Source organism: Punica granatum, chromosome 3, assembly GCF_007655135.1.
Source record: "Punica granatum isolate Tunisia-2019 chromosome 3, ASM765513v2, whole genome shotgun sequence".
Taxonomy (NCBI): Eukaryota; Viridiplantae; Streptophyta; class Magnoliopsida; order Myrtales; family Lythraceae; genus Punica; species Punica granatum.
In genome coordinates, this window is record NC_045129.1 from 35,595,245 (window position 1) to 35,616,371 (window position 21,127).

Genomic DNA, 21,127 nt, shown 5'->3' on the forward strand with positions numbered 1-21,127 from the left:
TGGGTATATTAGTATCAGGAAAGTGAAATGTACATCGGAATATATAATGAAATATAAGTCATTGTTTATATTAAGAAAATATCTCTATGCTTTTATAAAAAAAATATTCTTATATATATTGTCCTAATTTGAATTATATTTACATTATTTTCTTATGTAATTATATAGTAGAATATATACATTATATCCACATATAACCCAACGAAATATACAATAACTGAATATATACATCATACATAAGTCAAGAATATACAGTAGAATATATATATTCCACAAAATCTTGATATATATCACCATAAGATAATATTACTTTTATGAATATATATGTATATATAGGGGAAGCAAAAGGGATAGTAGATCCAAACATATATGTATCTCCATATATAATTTTAAACCTCCTTTTCCCTTTTCCAAGTTTCTGTTTTTCTTGGTTGAATTTTGATTTGTTGAATAAATTTTTTAATGCGAATTCAAAATTGATTGTTTCGATATTAATGGTTTTGACTGGATCTCTATTACAGTTCCTTATGGGTGTCGCTTCAGTAAGTGTAAGACTTTCTAATTTATACACCTTGAATGTGTCCTTCTTATATTTATTTCATAATTTAATGAAAATCTTTTCTTCATGAACTTCATGTTCACTAATTTTATTTATTTATTCTTATTTTTTTGGTTAAATTTTGAATTGTAGAATAAACTTTTTAATGCAAATTTCATACTAGTTGTTTCGATATTGATTGTTTTATGAAACTTTTATTCGAGTTTTACTATGGTGTTGCTTTAGTAATTGAAGACCCTTCAATATTTATAATTTAATTGAGATATTTCTTTCATCAACTTTGAGTTTGATAGTTTTATTTATTTATTTTTAGAAAGTTTGATTCGAGAAATCATAACAATGATTAGTATTGAGTTTTACTTTCAATAATCAATATCATTTATATGTATATATTTTGAGTTTCACCACCCACTATTCGATACATGATCCAATATACGGTAATTCTATCATATGAAATTTGTTTGAACTTTTCACTTATTTTACTTTTATAGGATAATTATTTTACATCGTATAATATTGAGAAAAGATATTTAGTATATTTTTTCTCTAAGTATTTTTGTATATGTATATTAGTAAAAGTAATAAAAGAGTATAATTAGTATTTAATATTTTATACATGCATTCTCACTTTATAAGAATTAAGTTATTAGTTTTTTAATTTCCTTATCATATATTGTTTTTCATGCATGTTTTACACATTATAATATTTTTTTGGTAGAAAAGGAAAGTTACTCATTCAAATAGTCATTCAGAGACATCAAGATCTGTTACATCACGGGTTACCAAGACCTCAGTAGCATCACTAAACAAGGATAGTCCTAAGAAGGCTAGAACATGATTAAAGATAACAAGCGCCTCAGTTTGATCTCTGCATTTTTTTGTGAGAAAGTCCGCACAACCGTGCGCCTCGCGAAAGATATGGCTAGGTTTGATGTCCGAGAACCTCCCACTAAGCGTCCTGCAATCATCGATCAGTTCTTATAAAAGCCCATTAGAAGAACTCGCACCCCAAATCCAATCAAACCCTAATTGAGCATCAATGTCCACACAAATCCAATCAGTGCCCATCTCTAGCGCAAGAATGAGGCCTTGTCGGAGAGCACACAGCTCGGCGACTATGCTAGTAGTCAGTTCTAAGTTTATAGAAAAGCCCGAGATCCAGCTTCCATTTGAGTCCCTCATAATCCACCCTCCACTTGCCTGGCCTGGGTTGCCCCTACTGGAGCTGTCCGTGTTAAGCTTGAAGTATGTAGATGGTGGTGGCGTCCAGCCAATAAGAATTTGCTTAGTCTTGCCCCTCCAATATGTTTTAATGGTAGCATGGAACTCTGCAACCTGCTCTAGAGTGAGCTTTTGTAAATCCTTGTGGAGTGTTGATCTTTTGAAGGTGAAAGAATTTTTGTTTTTCCACAGCGTCCGAATTGCGAAGCAGAAGATGGTGCCCCAGGAGATCCCAAGTATAGAAACTTGCTTTAATGTGCAGTTTTCTTGAAGCCAAATGTCCAGTGGAGTAGAAAAGAATTGAGTGTCGCTCCTAGAGATCTTGAAATTGTCCCGAAAAGGATTAGCCACGCAACAATCTCTCAATATATGTAGATCACTCTCTGTTGCATTGTGGCAGAAAGGGCAGGAAGGGTCGATCTGGGTGCCCCTTTGAGCAAGCATCGATGGAGTTGCTATACTTTCAATAAGAGGGAGCCGTATAAACAACCGGACACGAGGTAGAGTTCTACAATCTCAGACCCAGTTGCTATTGATGTAACCGACAGAAGCAAATTCTCGTATGAGTGAGGAGTAAGCTGATTTCGTACTGAATTTACCATCTTGGCAGTCTCCCCAAATGAGCGTGTCTTGTGCGGGAGAGAGATAACTAAGAGGAGTCCCTTTAATTAGATTGGACAGATCTGATGGGAGGACAAATGGGATGCTACTCAGGTCCCAGGTAGTATCTGGGGGGAGAGATTATCGATTGAACAGTGAAAACATTTTCCTCTGGGGTCAAGGGACCTTGAATGCAGCTTCCCAGGGTGTTAGACCCCACCCATTTATCATTCCAAAAATTAACTTTTGATCCATCACCGATACGCCATTTCGCCCCAAGCTCCCGCACTTGCATACCAGTTCTCAAAGCTCGCCCAGTTATGGGATTGTGGCCATGATGCAGATGAAAAACGGGAGAACTCATGTTTCAGTAACCTTGGCCTTGGTGCTTCCTCCTCCACTGTTCCTAGCCACAATATTACCAAGGAGAGCTCAGTTCCGAAGGTCCATTCTTTTGATTGCCAAGTCCTCCGACGTCTTTCTTCAAGGTAACCGAGTCCCACCCCACGAGATGTAATTTTTTTTCTTACTCTGTGGTTGATCCCCATAGAAAATCTCTATTTTCAACTTGTCCAGCTTGTTGGTGATTTTCTTTGGAAGATACGTACGCTGCATTATGTGGGTCGGGATGGGATGGTCGAAGTAACAGAATCAATTAACACTGCAACTGCGGTCATAAGCTCTCTCTAAGTCTATTATGAGGGAAAAAAAAAACACCCTTCTTTCCCTTCCTCGTTCTGCACGACTGAATTCCTTCCCGGAGAATGACAAACATTATCGGCCGCTCGTCATCCAGGGATGAAACTTGATTGTAAGGGAGAGATTTGATCTCTTAGGCAGGGGCAGAACCGAGAGACGAGAATCTTAAAGATAATCTCGTAGATTGTGTTAAGAAGACCAACCGGGCGATAACTAGATACGGGTTCCAGCGAGTTTTTTCTTTTGGGATGAGTGTTAGCAAGGTACTGTTCGTTTCTTCTGGAAGCTCGCAGTTAACAAAGAAGCGTTCTAACAGAGAGACAACCGAGCTTCCCACAATATCCCAACACCTCTGATAGAAGCAAGCATGAAGGCCATCAGGTGCCGGAGCCTTATGTAGAAAATGTTGCACGACGAATCTCCTCTCTAGTCACTGGCCCAATTAGTAAATTGGTCCACTGCTGCTGGCGAACTCATCTCCAAGCAGGTCCAACATCCAAATTGAGCTCTGAGTATTACGATCGTGGAGATGTGGAAAAATCTAGTATTACGGATCCCCCACCGAAATCCAATCAGTTGTAGCTTTGAGTGCCCATAGTTCCTCATCTTTGCCTTAGAATTTCCAAGAATTCCTCACGTAATTGTGTCTCTAGCTGCAATAAAAAGGGATTGGCTTGCAGCTCCAAACATCTACGAATTCCCGCCAGACGGGGGGGGGGGGGGGGGGGGGGGGGGGGTGTCTTACATCTCTTTTTTCGGGAGAATATGTTTGTTTTTAAAGGTATTCCGATTCCAATCCTTGACCCTTGCTTGAAAACATGAAACCGCGGAGACTCGGTAGCGTCAGTATGGTTTTCATCACGCCAATCCATGATAGACATCGGGGACCGTGATGCTGGCTACTACTGGCATGATTCGTAAGGATGTTTCTCGGTCCCTTCCCGGCGGCTGCCAGGACATGGCGGGGACGTTCGGTCCGTTGAATCTGGCTGCCGGTAGAAATAGGAATGGGAATGCATTGAGAAGTCGCCAACAACATGAGCACACTATTTGCAGAAGGAAAGAAGCCATCTCTCTCTCTCTCTCTCTCTCTCTATGTGTGTGTTTTTTGGTCTCTCTCGAGTTTCATTCGGGGTGGTACTTATAGAAAATGAAGGAAAAGAAGCTATGAGAAGGATGAATTAAATGGAGGGAATATTACGATTGAATAACGTAGTGGGAGAGAAAGTGGATGCAACGCGGTTCCCCGATCAAGTTAGAGGTTGCAGATTCGATTCTCATTGAGAACTATCCATACTCCTTTATTGGCTATTATGATTTCTACTTCGTCGTATTCATGGGCGGATCCATGAACTTAAAGTCAATAGGTGCAAACTATGATCCTATTTCGTTTTACTAGAGTGCCACCTACTCGGAAAGCAATATCAAACCATATGAGTTCAATTTTTAAATTGTATCTGTGTTATGCACAGTATTACGTATTTTTTTCCTTATTCCTTATATTTATTTTGCATATTAATGTAACACGTAATTGCACTGTCATATTTCCTAAAATTAAGTGTTTTTTTTTTGTAATTTTTGAAATATCGGTCTATCAATAATAATAACCATGAGAATATTGTAGTCGTAATGAAGATTGAAAAATAGATTTTGATTAATTCACATCATTAAATAATAATAATAATAATAATAATAATAATATCAAGAGGAAAATAAACCAAGACGAAGACTATGGTGAAGAAAAGGAAAGTGAAAGAGAGGAGAAATGGGGGACCGGAGATAACGAGAGAAGTGGTAGGAATGTGGGTAAGAAATTATACAAATTTACCTTTAAATTTCATCCTATGTTTCCCAATTACTATCTTATTTCATAGGAGGGGCATCTTTTTGAAAAATAATAGTTACATAAAACTTTTCTTGTCCGAAATAATAATAGTAATAATAGACAAGGACATTATAAATAGTATAGAATTGTATATCAATTGGTTAATTGGGGAGTAATTTATAATAATAAAAAATGAAAATTTGAATCGTTAATCGGATATTTTTTTCAAATAAATTACACAACAATGAGAATAATTACAGTTGGCCCTGTAAAAAAGAAAACAGATTAAACATTAAACTGTCAGGCGAAAGAAATTAATTGACATTTTTTTATAAGTAAAATCAATTGAAATTAATATAGAAATTATAAAGTGAAATCATTCTTATCGTGTACACAACATATAAGAGTATATGAACTGGATTTGCACTCGCATGGTCGACGAGGCGAAAGGGATAATTGGGTAAAATATTAGGCTTGGAGAAGACAAGAAAGGAATAGTTCACTAGCGTTCACGTAGAGAGAAAAATTTGAGATACTTTATTGTAAATTGACCCCAAGATTTTGTTTCTTTAGCATGTGAGAGAGAGAGAGTCGGGGAAGAAAGTGGGTTCAATTTGTATTTTGAACCATAATTTTTTGTAATTTTTTCAGCAGCAATAAATTAAAATGAAAATATCTATAACTACTACTACTAATAGCAAATTTTTTCGAAGCTTAGTGGGTCAATTGATCCCATTGCACTCCACATAAATCTGCCTCTGGTATTAAGTCGATGGGATTTTCTTGTAATCGAAAAAATAAATGATGTGGTAGGAGTACACAATGAAAAAATTGGGGCCCATTCTAGGTTTTATCCGACTCGCAACTTAGGGGCGATCTCAATCGACTCTATTGGTGTAATTTGTTGGATAGTCATAATCACTTTTAGAGTATAATTGGCCCCTTTCATTGGTCGGCCCTTTGGAGGTTTAAAAGTCTCTCGGGATTTCGATGGATGATCCTACAAGATTTAGATGGAACGGTATCTTGGAGGATGAGAGTGACATGTGCAATAATGTTTCAGCAAAAAAAAAAACTTTTAAATTAGAGAAGTGATGGTTTCTTAAAGTAGGCACCATATTATTTTAATAAGGACCTTTTGAATAGAATATTCCATCCCACGGAAGGAGATATGGCTTTGTTTGGAAATGAAATGGAGTTAAACTTCACTCCACTCCATTCCAATTATAAATAATTATATTTATTTAGAATTGTAATGATTGTATTATTAAATTATGAAAAAAATGAGAAAAAGTAATGAATAGTTGAGAGAAATTAATGATTATATTGTTAAATTGTGAAAAAAGTAATGAATAGTTAAGATAATTTAGTATTAAAAATTGAATTGAATGATAGTTAAAATAAAAAAAATGAAGAAAAAAGGAAAAAATAATAGTTACATCGTTGAAATGCATACAAGCGGAGTTAAAAATGAAATAGAGTTAAAATAAAAATTTATTTTATTGTCAAACAAGCCTAATCCTGCCAAAAGAAAATGGGGGGGGGGGGGGGGGGGGCGCCGCGGCGGCGGCGGAAAGCACAGTTTCTGCCTCCTGTGATTGTGAATGCTCAAAGTGGGCCTAAAAGCCCAAACTGTCGGCCCACAATGCTAACCATTTCTAGGCCCACATCTCAAATGAGTTGGCCCCAACCTGGAACAATGTATCTCAAATTCTAATATTAAATCCAATGACAAAAAAAAGATCAAATCCCATCCGCCGCTTTTCTTTCCATACATACTAGTCGTAAGGTCCGTTGGTTGCATGAGATAGAATGTGATGTTACATAGTATTGGAGAATTCAAGTATTTTGCGAAATTTTTTGTGCGGAAAAAAATAAAAAGCAAAAAGTTAAAGAATTTACATGCGTACAAAAATTTGAAGAACGCGCATCCATTGGTAGTAATATTTTTTATGAGATACTTCTGCTGTATATGATGTATCATACACAATATAATACGAATAACGCATCATATCTAAATCTATAAAATGATATGATTTTTGAAAAGTAAATATAAAGCATATCATTTCTATAATAAAAATTATGATCTAATTTATTTTTTGAAAAACAAATATGATCCTCTATGATTTGCTCCATTTGGATACTTTCGTCAAATATTTTTAATTTTTTTTAAAAAAGCAGAAAGTCGAGAAAATAATCACATTTCCATAAATCTATATCTATATACTTTTGAAATATTAAAAAATTGATTTTCTAAAAAGAACTCAAAATAAAAAAATAACCACTAGTATCGCAATTTTATATTTATATGTTTCTAAAAATTTTAAGAATTCAGAGCTTAATAGTTGAAATAACTCGATGAACGTGGCAAGATAATGGGCATATGTCCTTATGCCCTTACAAATCTCTTATCTTCGCATACAAGTTAAGTATCAAGTCGTGAATTAATAATCGAAAATTACGTCAGAATCTACACACACATGAGATCTTTACACCAAATTGGGGGTTCAGTATAACATAATCGGGGAGTCATCTTCTGGCATGATTCTACATCACATGTTGTCGAGCGCCGCTAGCATTAAATACAGCAATCCATCAAAGAAGTGCATATGATGCTAATGAACTTCAGAAGGACGACATCTTGCGTCGGACTTACAGAGACCACGCATAAATGATTCAAGTCGAGGGTTGGCCAACACCCAGTTACCTTCCTCATTGTACAAGCCACATGGTACCGTGGAAAAACTTGAAAACAAAAATTTTGTGGTTTTCTTTATTTTTTTTAAAAAATTCTTTAGTTTTTTTTTAAACAAATGGACTTCCTGTTGTAATAGAACAGGGCAGGAGGAAGAAGAAGAAGAAGAAGAAGAAGAAGAAGAAGAAGAATAATAATGGGTCTCGATCATATGTCACGGTCCCGCGGGGGCAGACTTGACATGTTCCGGTCTTGATCTTATTCATTACGTCGCCTTTCAAATCTTGTGGACCAGGTCCTATCAAGCTAGCTGACCAAAAAAAACAGTTATTGCCCAATTATTTTAGTACTTTTCATGCGTATGGTGATATAGCGATTTTTATTTCATTCTTTTTTTTATTATCCATTCTAAAATCTGTTATATATATAAATTTCACCAGATTTAATCAATAAAATTAAAATGTTAAGGGCTTGTTTGGTTTCAAGATGGCAACCTAAATGTTCTAATTATTTATCAGATAATTTTTATAAGGGAAATTTCGAACATGTTTGGATGGCAAGATGAATGAAAGAGGATCTTGATCAATTTATGCCATTCCTACAAATTATATCCACTAAATTTTCATTTTTATTAGATAGATTCATATTTTTTAATGAAATAATGTAAAACCCTCTTGAAAATTCTATTTATATAATTTTACCCTTTATTACTCGGTCAGGGGGAAAAAAAAGAAAATGACTAATAAAACCCATTAATTACTGTCTACATTCAAATTATTAAATATAAACAAATTACAGCTTATACAAGGAAATAATTTATTTTATTATAAATATCTTCTTTTGGGTCGCTTCGTTTGGCGCGTAAAAGTCTAACCATAATAACAGCCGACTGTCGCGGCCGGTACGGTACGTGCAGTCCATGCTAATTCGACATCCTCCTACGAGTTCCAGCCAATAGGGTCTAGCCACGTAAGCTCCCAAAAAAAATCCAACGACGGTCTCCGTCCCGTTGAGGACTTTTGGGGTCCAAGGTCAACGATTCGGCAGGACTCATTAATTAATTATAAAAGGAATGTAAAGGAAAAATATAATAGTTCGACTTGACCTTGTAATCAATTTAGAATATTCAACCATATAAATCTCTCCTTTTTTGGTGAATAATTATAATAATAACATATAACCCTATAATAAAATAAATGTCCAAATATAACCATTTCACGCGATTTGAGTATTGATACAAACGATTAGTCACATTCCATTCTCAAGATGATAATATCATATTATATACGTGGAATTTACTAAATATAAAATCAGAAATATTGTTACCAATGAAAAAAATACTAAAAAATTATCGAGAAATTAATGTTGTTTACAAAATAAGGTAAAATGCAAGGAAATAATAATTTAGAATTGTTAAAGATAATTAATGCTTACCCAAAATATAGAACAAGTAATAAAAGCAGCTTGCATAATTATTAATAGATATATCAGAGAAAATCACGTACTTATAACAAATCACGATTTAAAAATTTCTTTCCGAAACCATTTATGCTTAAAAACCACTAAAGATGTACGTATGAAATCTACAACTGTACACATGAACGAAGTTTTAAAGAACCCGGCCGAGCAAACTTATCCGAAAGAAAGTAGAAATAACTGAAATTTCACGATAATTTTTCGCGATGATTATTCGATATATGACCATTAAAGTGGGAGAAAAGCGTTTTTTTTTTTCCTTTATAGTAACTGAAAATAATTAATTAAAAGTTTTCGCAGCACTTCACGCCACGGTACTTGCCATCACGTAGAGATAATCGGAGGAAAAAAAAATCCCCTCTTTCCCGCAGGAAAAAATAATATATAAAAATAAAAATAAAAATAAAAATTATTAAATGTGTTTTCTTTCCACCCTTTTCATCTTCACGCCTTCCTTTCCCTCGTCTTCCCCTGCAAAAGGCAGCTGACGAGTCCGAGGTCTGTCCTCTCCTCATTCTTTTCGTTCTCCCAGCGGTTCCCTCGTGACTTGCCGTCGGTCTGGGAGCTCTCCTGCGGCGAATTCTCCTCGATCAGTTCGTCGCAGCCTCCACAGGTGATCGCCTCAATTCTGCTGCTTTAGCCTTAGCAGTGCACAGTGCTGCTTGTACCGTTCTGTGTCGAGAGAAGAGTCTCCGGAAGCTTCTCGAGTTCAATTTCGTTTTGTCGACTGAACTGGTCGAGTTGCGTTGGTTTGGGTGGGGATTCTCGAGTTTGATTTGACTCTCTCTGTTTCTCATCGGATGACGAAGGAAGGAGAATATTCAGCTGCGATCATCCTGAAATTCTTAATTTTTATGAGACTTTCGACGTTTTCGATATGAACTGGACTGTTCGTTGGCGTGTTCATTTTAGTTATTGATCGAGTTGATTGCGTGCGTTTTGCTGGAATTGTGAGCGAGTGATTGCTCGGTGTCATGATCTTTCCATCTTCAGCAACGTCGTCATCTTTCAAAGTTCATAACATGCTCTGATGATTCTTTAATAGAAAAATTATATTCGATTCTAGTATATGTGTTACAGCTGTGTACTATAGTAATGTATGTTTTTTTCTGGGCGGAGCGATTACTTCAACACTACTTGGGTAGATGTTGTAATTTAGTATCGAACTGGTAACTAATTTAAGCAAAGAGTTTGTCCTTGTTTATGCTTTGTTTTTTGTTACTTATAAATTGATGATGGGCTAGGGAAGGATAGGCCCGCCTATAATTCTGGCAAAGCTGTTCCTTTTTCTGCAATAGAAGGACAGTTGCAGTTGAGATCGAAACTTGTAAGTAATTAGCTAAGAAAGTTGAACGTGATTGCTTGATCTCTGTTGCTGTTGCTTCGAGGTTCTGGCCATGAAATCTAGACTCAGGAACGATCATTGAGTTTTGCTAGTCCCTATCTTCTTGATTCAGAATTAATATAATTCTTTGAGCACGTAATTGCAGTTTAGGTTGAAACTTGCAAGTATTAGTTAAGGAGGATGTGGTTGCTTGAGCTTTTAACTTTGAATTACTTGGGAGTAGGGTGAAGTTAATGTGATGTGGTCGCCTCGAGGTCCTGGGCGTGAAGTTTAGGAATGCGCCTCTTTTACTATACCCTGCCTAGTCTTCTTGAACCAGAATTAAAATGAATTCTTGAGGTAATAATTGCTTTGAGTTATTGTCAGACCAAAGATTGGTTACTTCCGTTTTGGTGCCCACACATAGTCATCGGTATATACTTTTCTGGGTTTGAAAGTTCTGTAGCTTAACTTTTGTTTAATTCATTCTATTTTTTATAGGTTGTACTTTCTACTTCCAGTCTTTTACTTTATCTGAGGTTTGGCATCTCTAGCAAGGAGGAAAAAAGGCTCAAAGCTGGTTAATTAAGCGAAGCAGCTTCAGCTCTGCAGCTTATCTTAATATAAATGCTCTCCCAGAAGACTCTTCATAAAATGGGACTGGGACCTTTTGCGCGAAGGTTTAACTCCTAATGGCTTGTTTGTTTTATGAATGCACTTCTCATAAATTTGAGGTTTGTCTATATAGTCCCAAAGCAATGGAATAAACTCTCAGCATTTGCTCTGGCTGGTTGCAGTGCAGTTAAGAAGAACATGAATGATCCAATGAGGTCAGTTATAGCAATATTCGTTGGAATAGTTTTTGGTTTCTTCATCGGCAAGTCCTTTCCATCATTATCAGTTACTAAGGTACTTTTCTTTTCTTTTCCAGCAACTTTCTTTGAATTTATTCCTTTGTGCTGATCAGTTGTTATTTATTGAAAATTGGCAGCTAAGCCTTCCAACCAGCCTTCTTCCTGGTTTTGAGGTCAAGTGCCCCAAAAATGAAGTAGGAGTCCTAAATCAGACTAGTTCGATTTCTTCAGTTACCAATGAAGGTCGCAATACCAGCACGAATCAAGCTCAAGCCAGCGTAATTTCCTTCACTAATTTCAGCATTATTAGCATCTGAATCCAGCTAACATATATGCCAACAAAGTCATTTTCTGTGAAGGCTTCCATATAGAAAGCAGATAGCGAGATAGGCATATTATTATATAGCATAAATTCTTGATATTCTTTGTTAGAGGAGAGAAGTCATCTAGATTGACTGCAATTTTTTGAGTGAATTTTCTTTCCATTTGATTCACTGGTATCTATATAGATCTGGGTCCCTACCAATCCACGAGGAGCAGAGAGATTGCCACCAGGAATTGTTGCTGCTGAGTCAGACTTCTATCTTCGCAGATTGTGGGGTAAGCCAAGTGAGGTGTGTTTCTGCTACCCATGTTTCATATAGTGCAGTCGATATCTCAATTTGTCAAGGAGAATTCCCAGCTTGCCAAATATTTCAAATGTACCCGCTCAAAAGATTAAATACTCTTTTCAAGCAAATGCATGTACTGCTGAGTTCCTAGAGCGAAAAGCTACTAAATCGAGGGTAGTAAGCAGAAATTTCTAAAGCAATTGTTGGCCTTTGCACCCGTCTAATTCTCAGTCAGATCTTGATTGTTTGAACCTTGAAGACATTTATGCAACTATCGATGATGTTTGACTAAGCTTCCCTCTCCAGGACTTAATCAGCAAACCCAGATATCTTGTGACTTTCACTGTTGGGTATAAGCAGAGACAGAACATTGACGCAGCCATTAGAAAGGTATGTCTCTTTCTCTTTCTTTCCTCCCCTTCTTTGTTTGCCATCTCCCCTTGTTTTCTGTCTTCAAGTTGTTGAAGGCCGAATTCCTTTTGCCAGTTTTCAGGGAATTTTACGATTATGCTGTTCCATTATGATGGGCGAACGACTGAGTGGGATGAGTATGAGTGGTCCAAAACGGCAATACATGTGAGCGTCCCGAAGCAGACAAAATGGTAAGGAATTCCCAATAAGACATCATAGGACAAATGATCTGGTTTTCATCAATCTAGTTGTAACCCTACTTTCTCCATATATCTTGGCTTAGGTGGTACGCCAAGCGGTTTCTGCATCCCAACATTGTGGCACCTTATGACTATATCTTTATGTGGGATGAAGATCTTGGGGTCGAGCATTTTAATGCAGAGGAGTAAGTTTGATATGCAAGAGAACTTTTTAGTCCTATCTGGCATTCTATTTCAGATTAATCCAACTTCATTATGCATTGTATTGTGTAACATAGATACCTCAGACTGGTGAGGAAGCACGGCTTGGAAATCTCACAGCCCGGTCTGGATCCTAGCAGCAGAGGCTTAACTTGGCGAATGACTAAACGAAGAGCTGATCAGGAAGTCCACAAGTAACAATGACTGCACCTCCGCTCGTTATGCCTCGTATTGTAGATTTCCATGGTCAATTAACATGTATTACCTGGAGTTCACTAATTTGTTGTAACCAACTGCAGAGAAACAGAAGAGAGACCTGGATGGTGTCCTGACCCACATCAGCCTCCCTGTGCAGCGTAATTGCCTCAAGAATTAGTCATGTTACTATTTATATATTAAGGTTGCTTTTACATTCAACAGCAGACCAAACTGTTAATCACATGATGTATTGGATTTTCCTGATGCAGGTTTGTTGAGATCATGGCTCCAGTATTTTCCCGAGATGCCTGGCGTTGTGTGTGGCATATGATTCAGGTACCATCACACGTTTTACACTTCCTGTTTTTTATTTATGCCGTTCATGTCAATCTTATTTATTTGCTGATATCGGCCTCTTTTAACAGAATGATCTGGTCCATGGATGGGGTCTTGACTTTGCTCTCAGAAAATGTGTTGAGGTGAGCAACCTTCTGATTCAGACTGTCTTCTTTTCTTGTATCCTGATCTTTTTTTGTTGCTCATGATGTTAAATTTTGTGTGCTCGGTCTGCTTCTCGAGAACAGCCTGCACATGAGAAGATTGGAGTCGTGGATTCTCAGTGGATTGTTCATCAAGGCGTCCCCTCACTGGGGAACCAGGTAATGGCTTTATATGTTGAATTACTGTAAATTAATTAAAACGCTCAACCAGATCAAGTATTTACATTACCGGACTGACTTCTTATAGGGAGAAGCAAGCGAAGGGAAGGCACCATGGCAAGGGGTAAGTAAATTCATTGAACGAAAAATCCTTATTACCGATATATATACACGAGTGAAATCTCTTGTGGTGGAAAATATCTACATTCTCAGTAAGTCTTTCTTGTGCCTCTGAAATGATGGTTGCAGGTGAGGCAGAGGTGTAGAAAGGAGTGGGATATGTTCAAGAAGCGGATAGCTGCAGCAGAGGAGGCCTACTTTAAGACGAAAACAAACTGAAGCTGGGAGCCCCGACTCTCGGTGATCCAGTGACTTCATAGTACCAAAACCATTTGGCCGGTTTGGTACGATGGAATGATGGGGGTGTAGACGGAGGTGCTACAGTCGTAGGATATAGGTTACCCTTTCCATCACATCATACTAAGCAGGCCATTGGTTTTGTTAATCCGAGTACATGATACAATAGATTTTGCATAATTATTTAATCACAGATATAGAATCTTCATCATAATTTAATAAATTATCACAGATATAGAATCTTTCGCTTCAGTTATTCCCTTTCACTGCCCAAGTTGCTTGTGTCCAGCAAGACGACATAAGCGATCCAGTGTGAGGCGAAGCGGTGTTGCATCTCGTGGTAAGTCAGCACCTAGAAGACTAGTCTTTTCTGTTCAAACTCGTTATTAGTCCAATAGAACCGAACTTGTGGCTCGACCAGAAAGCTAAGACATGTTATCAATTGGATCGACTTGATCTAGCCGTAAAGTGTGGTGAAGTGGTGTAAGGATTTGAAATTCACGAGATACGTCATAGTTGACCATCGCTGAGTTAGCTGGCCATGCGACTTCTTTATCAGGATCTGGACACGTACGTGGGGCGGGGTTGGTCTCTCTGAGCCGGGGCCCACAATCCCGTAGCCCCGGCTGGCGGCCCACAAGTACGCCGCCACATGCTAACGGAAAGTTTGATCTTTCCTCGGAGGTGGGGAGAAAGAAAGAGACAGAGAGGGTGGATATTTCCCGCCTCAAAACTGACCGACACGTGGCAGCCCAGCACCGCTGTCTTGACTCAATCCCCGCTCCGCCTTCGTAGACCCACGTGTCGACAGGTGGCGCCGATCCCGGTATGCTGTAATCTATTGGTGCAGTTATATCAATTAACTTCAGCTTCGGCAGGCTTGCAACGAGCTGTTGTTGTACGTACTGTGTGAGATGGGCCTCTCGAGCTTCCCGAACGCCCAGGACGGTCTGCTCCCGATGCTCGTGGTGAGCGCTATCTTCGTGGTGGCGCTCCTCAAGAGCACGGCGCGTTCCCTCGGTCACGGCTCCCCCGGGAACGCCAACAATAGTTATCTCGCACCCTTAAGTCAAGCGGAAGAATTAACCGCTGGGACAGAGAGCGGGGTCGTCTTGACCACTCGGTTCAGGTACTTGTGCCGTGAGAAGAGCAAGGATGGAAGCAGCACGGTGATGATCGGTAGCAGGGCCATGGCAGAGCAGTGCTGCGTGTGCCTGTGCGGGTTCGAGGAGGAGGAGGAGGTGAGCGAGCTGAGGTGCAGGCATTTCTTCCACAAGGCGTGCCTGCAGCAGTGGTTCAATAACCTCTGCAGCATCAGCAGGCTCACCTGTCCGCTCTGCCGGTCTTTCCTCTGAGAGCGGAGAGGAAAGCCGTATGTTTTTGGACGTATGAGAGGTTTTTCTGAGGACGTATATGTATTATATACTTTTGTCCTCGGTCTCCTCGTTTTTATACGTACCGATCTACGAGACGAAAAGAACGATGATCTAATAATGTTATGTTATGTTTATTGTTTTTTTTTCGGTCGAGAAGGGAAACCGTTATGTTAATCGGGTCAGGAGTTCAACTCTGAGATCTGAACATCTTAGTTTCAAGTCATAACATGCATGAGTCGTTTCTTTATGTTTTATTTCTAGGGGCATACTTAAGAGCCCGTATTACAATAATTCAAGAGTTTTTTTCTTTTTCTTTTTTTTTTCGGCGCTTAAAGTGGCCGAAGCCTAGAGAGAAAAAGTGTTGCACTGTTTTTTTCTTTTAGTGATAATTGCGGTAGAAGATAATGGTCAAGTCAAATGTTGAAATAGATTTTTCTTTTTTGTATGTATATTTTAGTATAAAAAAGTATAATGAATCATGACTAATTCGATTTGAGCCGGATCGACTTACTCGAGGATAAAGTTCTCCCAATAAAAGATTTTCTCAATTTACAAGATTCGAATCCGAAATCGTATTTAAGATGAACAAGTACCGAATTACTTGAATCAAATTTTATTGGGTAGAATAGATTTTTTATTTGGCCAACAATGTTTTATCATCGAGGCAACTCTAATTAAACCATTCCCTTTTAAACATGTAAGCAAAGTGAATGATATAATTCAGAGGTGAGGTATCGCGAGTATTACTGATTTGATCAAAAGAGTGTGCAAATATACAAATCGATAAGCGTTGCGTCAACCAATGAATGGCCTTAAATCGATCTACTTCGTCCACTCAACTCAGCTTATGCAGATCAGCTCGGTCTGTTAATTAATAGTAAACCTTGGGTAATACATCTATATTTACAATATATAAAAGCAGGGGAGATGTATCAAAATATGCCAGGCAGGATGAGGGATAAAACAAATCTTTGAATATATGATTTTTCGTATTACTACCAATAACAACATGACAATTGATCTTATATTGTACTTCACCTCCAAAATGTTCCTCATGGAAGGTCATAAGTCATGTGCTTATACTTTTATATTTGTATTGGATGAATTTAATTAACGAGGACTTAAAAGTGCTTCGTGCTGGGAGAGAGAAAACTCTTTCTCGATTTTGTATGTTGTGTCAAGGAAATGAACTTCTCTTAGAACCAAGAGGCTACTCAGCATCTTGACATTAGTTAGTTAAATGTGTTACATGTGTTAAGAGAAATTGTCCCACACAAAAAAAATAAAGAGAAATATATAGATTTGTAAAAGATTGAATTTCACAATTTACTAACTCGAACTTTTGAATTAGAGATTAGCGTAATCGCTTTATAGGCCGACATGGTATCAGAGCATGTTATGTTTTCGTGCGCCTGTGTGAGAACTCACACTACACTAGGCGAGTGAACGTCCATCCTCACGTGTAATGTGTGGTCTATTTCTGCCTTATTGGGCTCATCTTCCGTGATCGGGCGAGGGGGATACTAACACGAGGCTCACTTTTGACTACACTCGGACATATTGGACTTAGCGTAGTGTGGGGCGCACATCATGATACCATATTAAATTTCCATTGGTCACATACGATATACAGGCTTATACCTATTTCCACTTAAAAACTCGAGTTGATAAGTGTTAGTTCCCAAGTTTCATATAAACCAATGTGTTTTGATTCATCTTTTTTATATGGGATTAATATCCTCAACAATATATAGATTAGTCGGGAGTGCTCTAATATTAAGTAGGAACCAAGTTTTTTGTTGAAGATGATTGATGAACACTCTTTTAATGAGACATAATACAGTGATATGATCCACAAAACCTGATATATTGTTTATTGTTGTATTATGTTGTATGGAATGAATTACAAGTTTATAACGAACGAGGGACTTTTGAAATAGCAAGGATTGATATGATTTGCCGGCTATTTTAAGGAGGTTGAGTGCTGAGATCACACAGTAACTTAAGGTCAGGAATTGGATTCATAAGATGTTATGATATGCATGAAAATGAACGAAAAGCATTTTCACAGAGGTTACAATTGAAGAATGGTTATGTTATATTTGGTTGGTCTTTTCAGTATTGGTCTGCCTTTTGATTCTCATCGTGATAACTCTAATCCCTGCAAACCTCCAAAGTAGTTGTTTCAGTCCAAGGAATGAGGAAGGTGATTCTTGAAGTCCACTCCCAAGTAGTTGTTTCATTCCTCCGATCAAATGGGGAGCAAACCAGTGTCAATGAAACATCTGAGATTGATTCATCGGGATTGGGTGATCGTCTGTGTATTCAGATGGGAATAAATGTGCGGATTGGCTTGCAAATTATGCGCCAAAATTCCCCATCGACATCCATAGGATAGTCAGAGTCCAGTTGTGCTTGATTTTCTTATTTCTGGGGATATTGTAGGAACCACCATGCTCACTATTGTAATTATTAATTCTATTTTAATGCATTTAGGCCTCACTCTCGTATTTTTACCCAAAAATTGAGTGCTTGTATGTCCACAATAACTGTACTCATGGTCTCTCTCTAGTCTAAATTCAAGGACCAACCTGTTAAGCGGAAAATCTCAAGAGATTTGATCTAGCGGTTAAGGTATATCTAAGTTTACACCCAATCCCGGGTTCGAATCCCCTTGGAGCCACCGGAGCGCTTTTGGAGTGATTACCCGCTCTGTGCGCTACTGGGGATTCACAGAACCCGGGGATTAATCGGACGAAATCTGGACACCCCGGGTTACAAAAAAAAAAAAAAAAAAAAAAAAAACCTGTCAAGCGGGGAACCCACAAAAAAAGGAAAATAAAAGGGAAAACAAAAGAAAAAGTGTCCGTTGTCTCAAGCCCCAGAGGGCCAGAGTGATGTGATATTGGGCCATTGTGAATCAAGCCCGCCCATAGTTTTCCATTCATTTTGGGCCTCCTCTCGGCCCAATTATTTCTTTGCAGCTTCTGATTCTGTTTCAGCTGTGATTTTGTTTGTCAAAGAATGGATGTCACCCAACGAAAACTACTTACTAAAACAAAAAAAAAAACAAAAACAAAAAGATATAGTACTAGATCAATGGGCCTCCCTTATAACAGAAAAGAAAATCAAATGGAAACTTGAAACGAGACGCGATGAAGAGAATCTCCACTAGAAATTTATTATCACAATTTGAAAAGCTATTAAAAGCTGAAGGAACAAAAATAGCAAATTGCACTGCTGCTACAAAACCTATTGAAAAACTAAATTTTGATTAAAAAAACTAAAAAATTGTAACAATTTTGGAAAAGTAATATTTTGATTAAAAAACTAAAAATTTTAACAAGTTTGGACAAAACATTTTCGTATTGTTAAAATATTAGACAAATTGTCAATTTTACATTAATGCCGTCAAATTTTTGCTGACGTATTACTTACGTGGTTGTTGACATGTCAAAGTTTTGGCGACAAATCTCTTGCATGGCAGTGACGTGACATAATTAAATGTTATTTCACTTTTTTATTAAATTTTTAAAAACAATATTTAATTTCTAATAAATATTGATATTAATTTTTTATTTTTATTTGATTTTTATTTAAAAATGTCTTATCAACAGTCACATAGGAGTTATGTCCTCAAATTTGGTACGTCAACAGCCATGTAGGGGTCACGTTAGCAAAAATTGACAATGTTATTTTGAAATCGACATTTGTCTAACATTGTAACAAAACAAAAACATTTTTTATGGAATTGTTATAATTTTTAGTTTTTGTATTACAGTATAATTTTTTTTTGTATTAACTGTGCAATTTTCCGGACAAAAACTGAAAAGCATTCGTAGTCCATGTAGGAGTTATGTCCTCAAACTTGGTACGTCAACAGCCACGTAGGGGTCACGTTAGCAAAAATTGACAATGTTATTTTGAAATCGACATTTGTCTAACATTGTAACAAAACAAAAACATTTTGTATAGAATTGTTATAATTTTTAGTTTTTGTATTACAGTATAACTTTTTTTTTTGTATTAACTGTGCAATTTTCCGGACAAAAACTGAAAAGCATTCGTAGTCCACGGAGCTGCACTGTGTTCTTCCCTTCCCCGGGCCATAGATGAAAGTACAGATACGGATGGGGTTTTATGCGACATTGTCCCAAAGTGGAGATTAAACCTGAGACATGACTGGCCAAGCTGTCCTTTCACTGGCTACTCTTCATTATCTAGTAATTAGTTTGTTGCTCCAACCCCCAGATAGTTAATTAATTAACTGTATACATTCTTTTTTGGGATTAGATGTGCTGTCTCCAGTAATTGCACGAGTTTTTTTTTTTCCTCAGTGGCCCGATTGCATTTACATTAGGAGTTTATTAAAAATTTTGAGTATCTGATGCACACCGAAATATATATATATATATATGGGCCTCGTAAATGAAATTCTAACAAGAACATAATTGGTAGTGTTATTAACAATTTGTCATAATTGTTGGGTTCTTTCAATTTCTTCGGCGTGCACAAATTTAGAAAAAAAAAAGAAATTAAGAGGTTTTATGTTGAATTTTTACCAAAGAGAATGTCTGTAATCTTTTTATTTATTTTTTATTTTTATATTAAAGTCATAATTTTTTTTATAATTGAAAAAATGAAGAAAAGAAATAGAAACGTTAGGTGGTGTTTGGTTTCATAGTAGGATTTTAGAATTGTGATTTTGATTTTGATTTTGAGTGGTATAAATGGGGTCCACCCTTTGACTTTGTAAGAGTTATGTTGTTTTGTTGTGGAAAAAAGTAATATAAATGGGACCCACTCTTTGACTTTGTATGAGTTATTTTGTTTTGTAGTGGGTAGAATTAAGTTAGAATTGTGATTCTAAAATATAACTCTGAAACCAAACAGAGCCTTAATATCCGTACAAAGACTTTTTACATTTGGCATTCATTCCAAAGTCAACTAGCATCAAACAAAACAAAGGGACATCAAGAAAAGGTCCATGAAATAATATAAACCTCTCTCTTTCCTTATCTTTTTTTGAACGTGAACTATTATCTTTTCTATTAATTTTTCATTCCGAGGGAAAAGTATGGAGCATCAGCATATATAACATTAGTTACGGTGCTCGACTTCAGTTTAGTGCTGATTTTTGCCTCATATCCTAAATTTGATTTTTGAAAAAATTGGAAATCGTATTCATATTCAAACCACTTTTTCAAGAAAAAAAATATTCGGCCTTTTAAATTAGGTTAACTGAGTAATGGAATACTCTTTAGGGTCGTATTCCTTTCATATTATGAGCAATCAGATTCACGTACTAGGTTACATCCAGATCAATTTCACTTACTGGAGAAAGTTACATATATCATACGTAATGCATCTCAAACAAAAAAAAGACCAGTTGCAAAATAATTCCGAACCTAGAAAATCACCATCCTGAAAGTATACTCTGTTCATTTTGTGATGAGCAAGATTTCTTTGATGAGAGAGGTTCGACGAGAGGAGAACTTTTCTAGAATCTGTTTAGTTCGTAATTTTGTGTTTATAGTAAGTGCAAGTGTGCCTACATGTGGCTCGTTTTTGCATTTCCAGATAATTTTTAGGTTTGATTTCATTTTTTATCTCTCTCTCTTTTTTTTTTTGCAGAATAAGAATGTAGCTTATTTAGAAATGGGCTGGGTAAGTTTAATGTTCAGTAGTACAGAGGTGCTGCGAACCCCATAGAAAGAAAAATCTATCTTATGTGTATATATATATATGGTTCGGTTCAATTTTTTCAGTTTTTAACAGTAAATACCGAAAACCAAACTACATTCCATATCTTTTTATATTCGGAATGGTTTTGGTTGGGTATTTTGAATATATTTAGCAGC

At 36.9% G+C, this 21,127-nt stretch overlaps 1 protein-coding gene and 1 pseudogene across 3 annotated transcripts; both read left to right on the forward strand.

Annotated features, from left to right (window-relative positions):
* Positions 1 to 9,512: 9,512 nt before the first annotated feature.
* On the forward strand, positions 9,513 to 14,142 carry LOC116201892. Of its 3 annotated transcripts, none has more exons than XM_031533344.1 (15): positions 9,513 to 9,688; positions 10,901 to 11,079; positions 11,197 to 11,308; positions 11,391 to 11,531; positions 11,763 to 11,867; positions 12,171 to 12,254; positions 12,351 to 12,466; positions 12,559 to 12,660; positions 12,754 to 12,870; positions 12,976 to 13,032; positions 13,144 to 13,210; positions 13,300 to 13,353; positions 13,459 to 13,533; positions 13,622 to 13,657; positions 13,783 to 14,142. In XM_031533344.1, exons 2-15 carry the CDS (start codon positions 11,027 to 11,029, stop codon positions 13,870 to 13,872), a joined length of 1,209 nt encoding a protein of 402 aa, XP_031389204.1. In that variant the 5' UTR covers positions 9,513 to 9,688; positions 10,901 to 11,026; the 3' UTR covers positions 13,873 to 14,142. The 3 variants fall into 3 exon arrangements, with proteins under 3 accessions (XP_031389204.1, XP_031389206.1, XP_031389207.1); XM_031533346.1 differs by lacking the exon at positions 9,513 to 9,688 and adding an exon at positions 10,644 to 10,759; XM_031533347.1 differs by lacking the exon at positions 9,513 to 9,688 and having other exon boundaries at positions 11,202 to 11,308.
* A 126-nt stretch (positions 14,143 to 14,268) lies between these two features.
* Positions 14,269 to 15,762, forward strand: LOC116201893 (annotated as a pseudogene).
* Positions 15,763 to 21,127: the final 5,365 nt, after the last annotated feature.

Coding starts and splice junctions, on each gene's coding strand:
- LOC116201892 (XM_031533344.1), top strand. CDS start 11,027: ATGCTCTCCCAGAAGACTCTTCATAAAATGGGACTGGGACCTTTTGCG. Junction 12,871..12,975: donor GCTGATCAGGAAGTCCACAA/GTAACAATGACT, acceptor AACCAACTGCAG/AGAAACAGAAGAGAGACCTG. Junction 13,033..13,143: donor CATCAGCCTCCCTGTGCAGC/GTAATTGCCTCA, acceptor TTCCTGATGCAG/GTTTGTTGAGATCATGGCTC.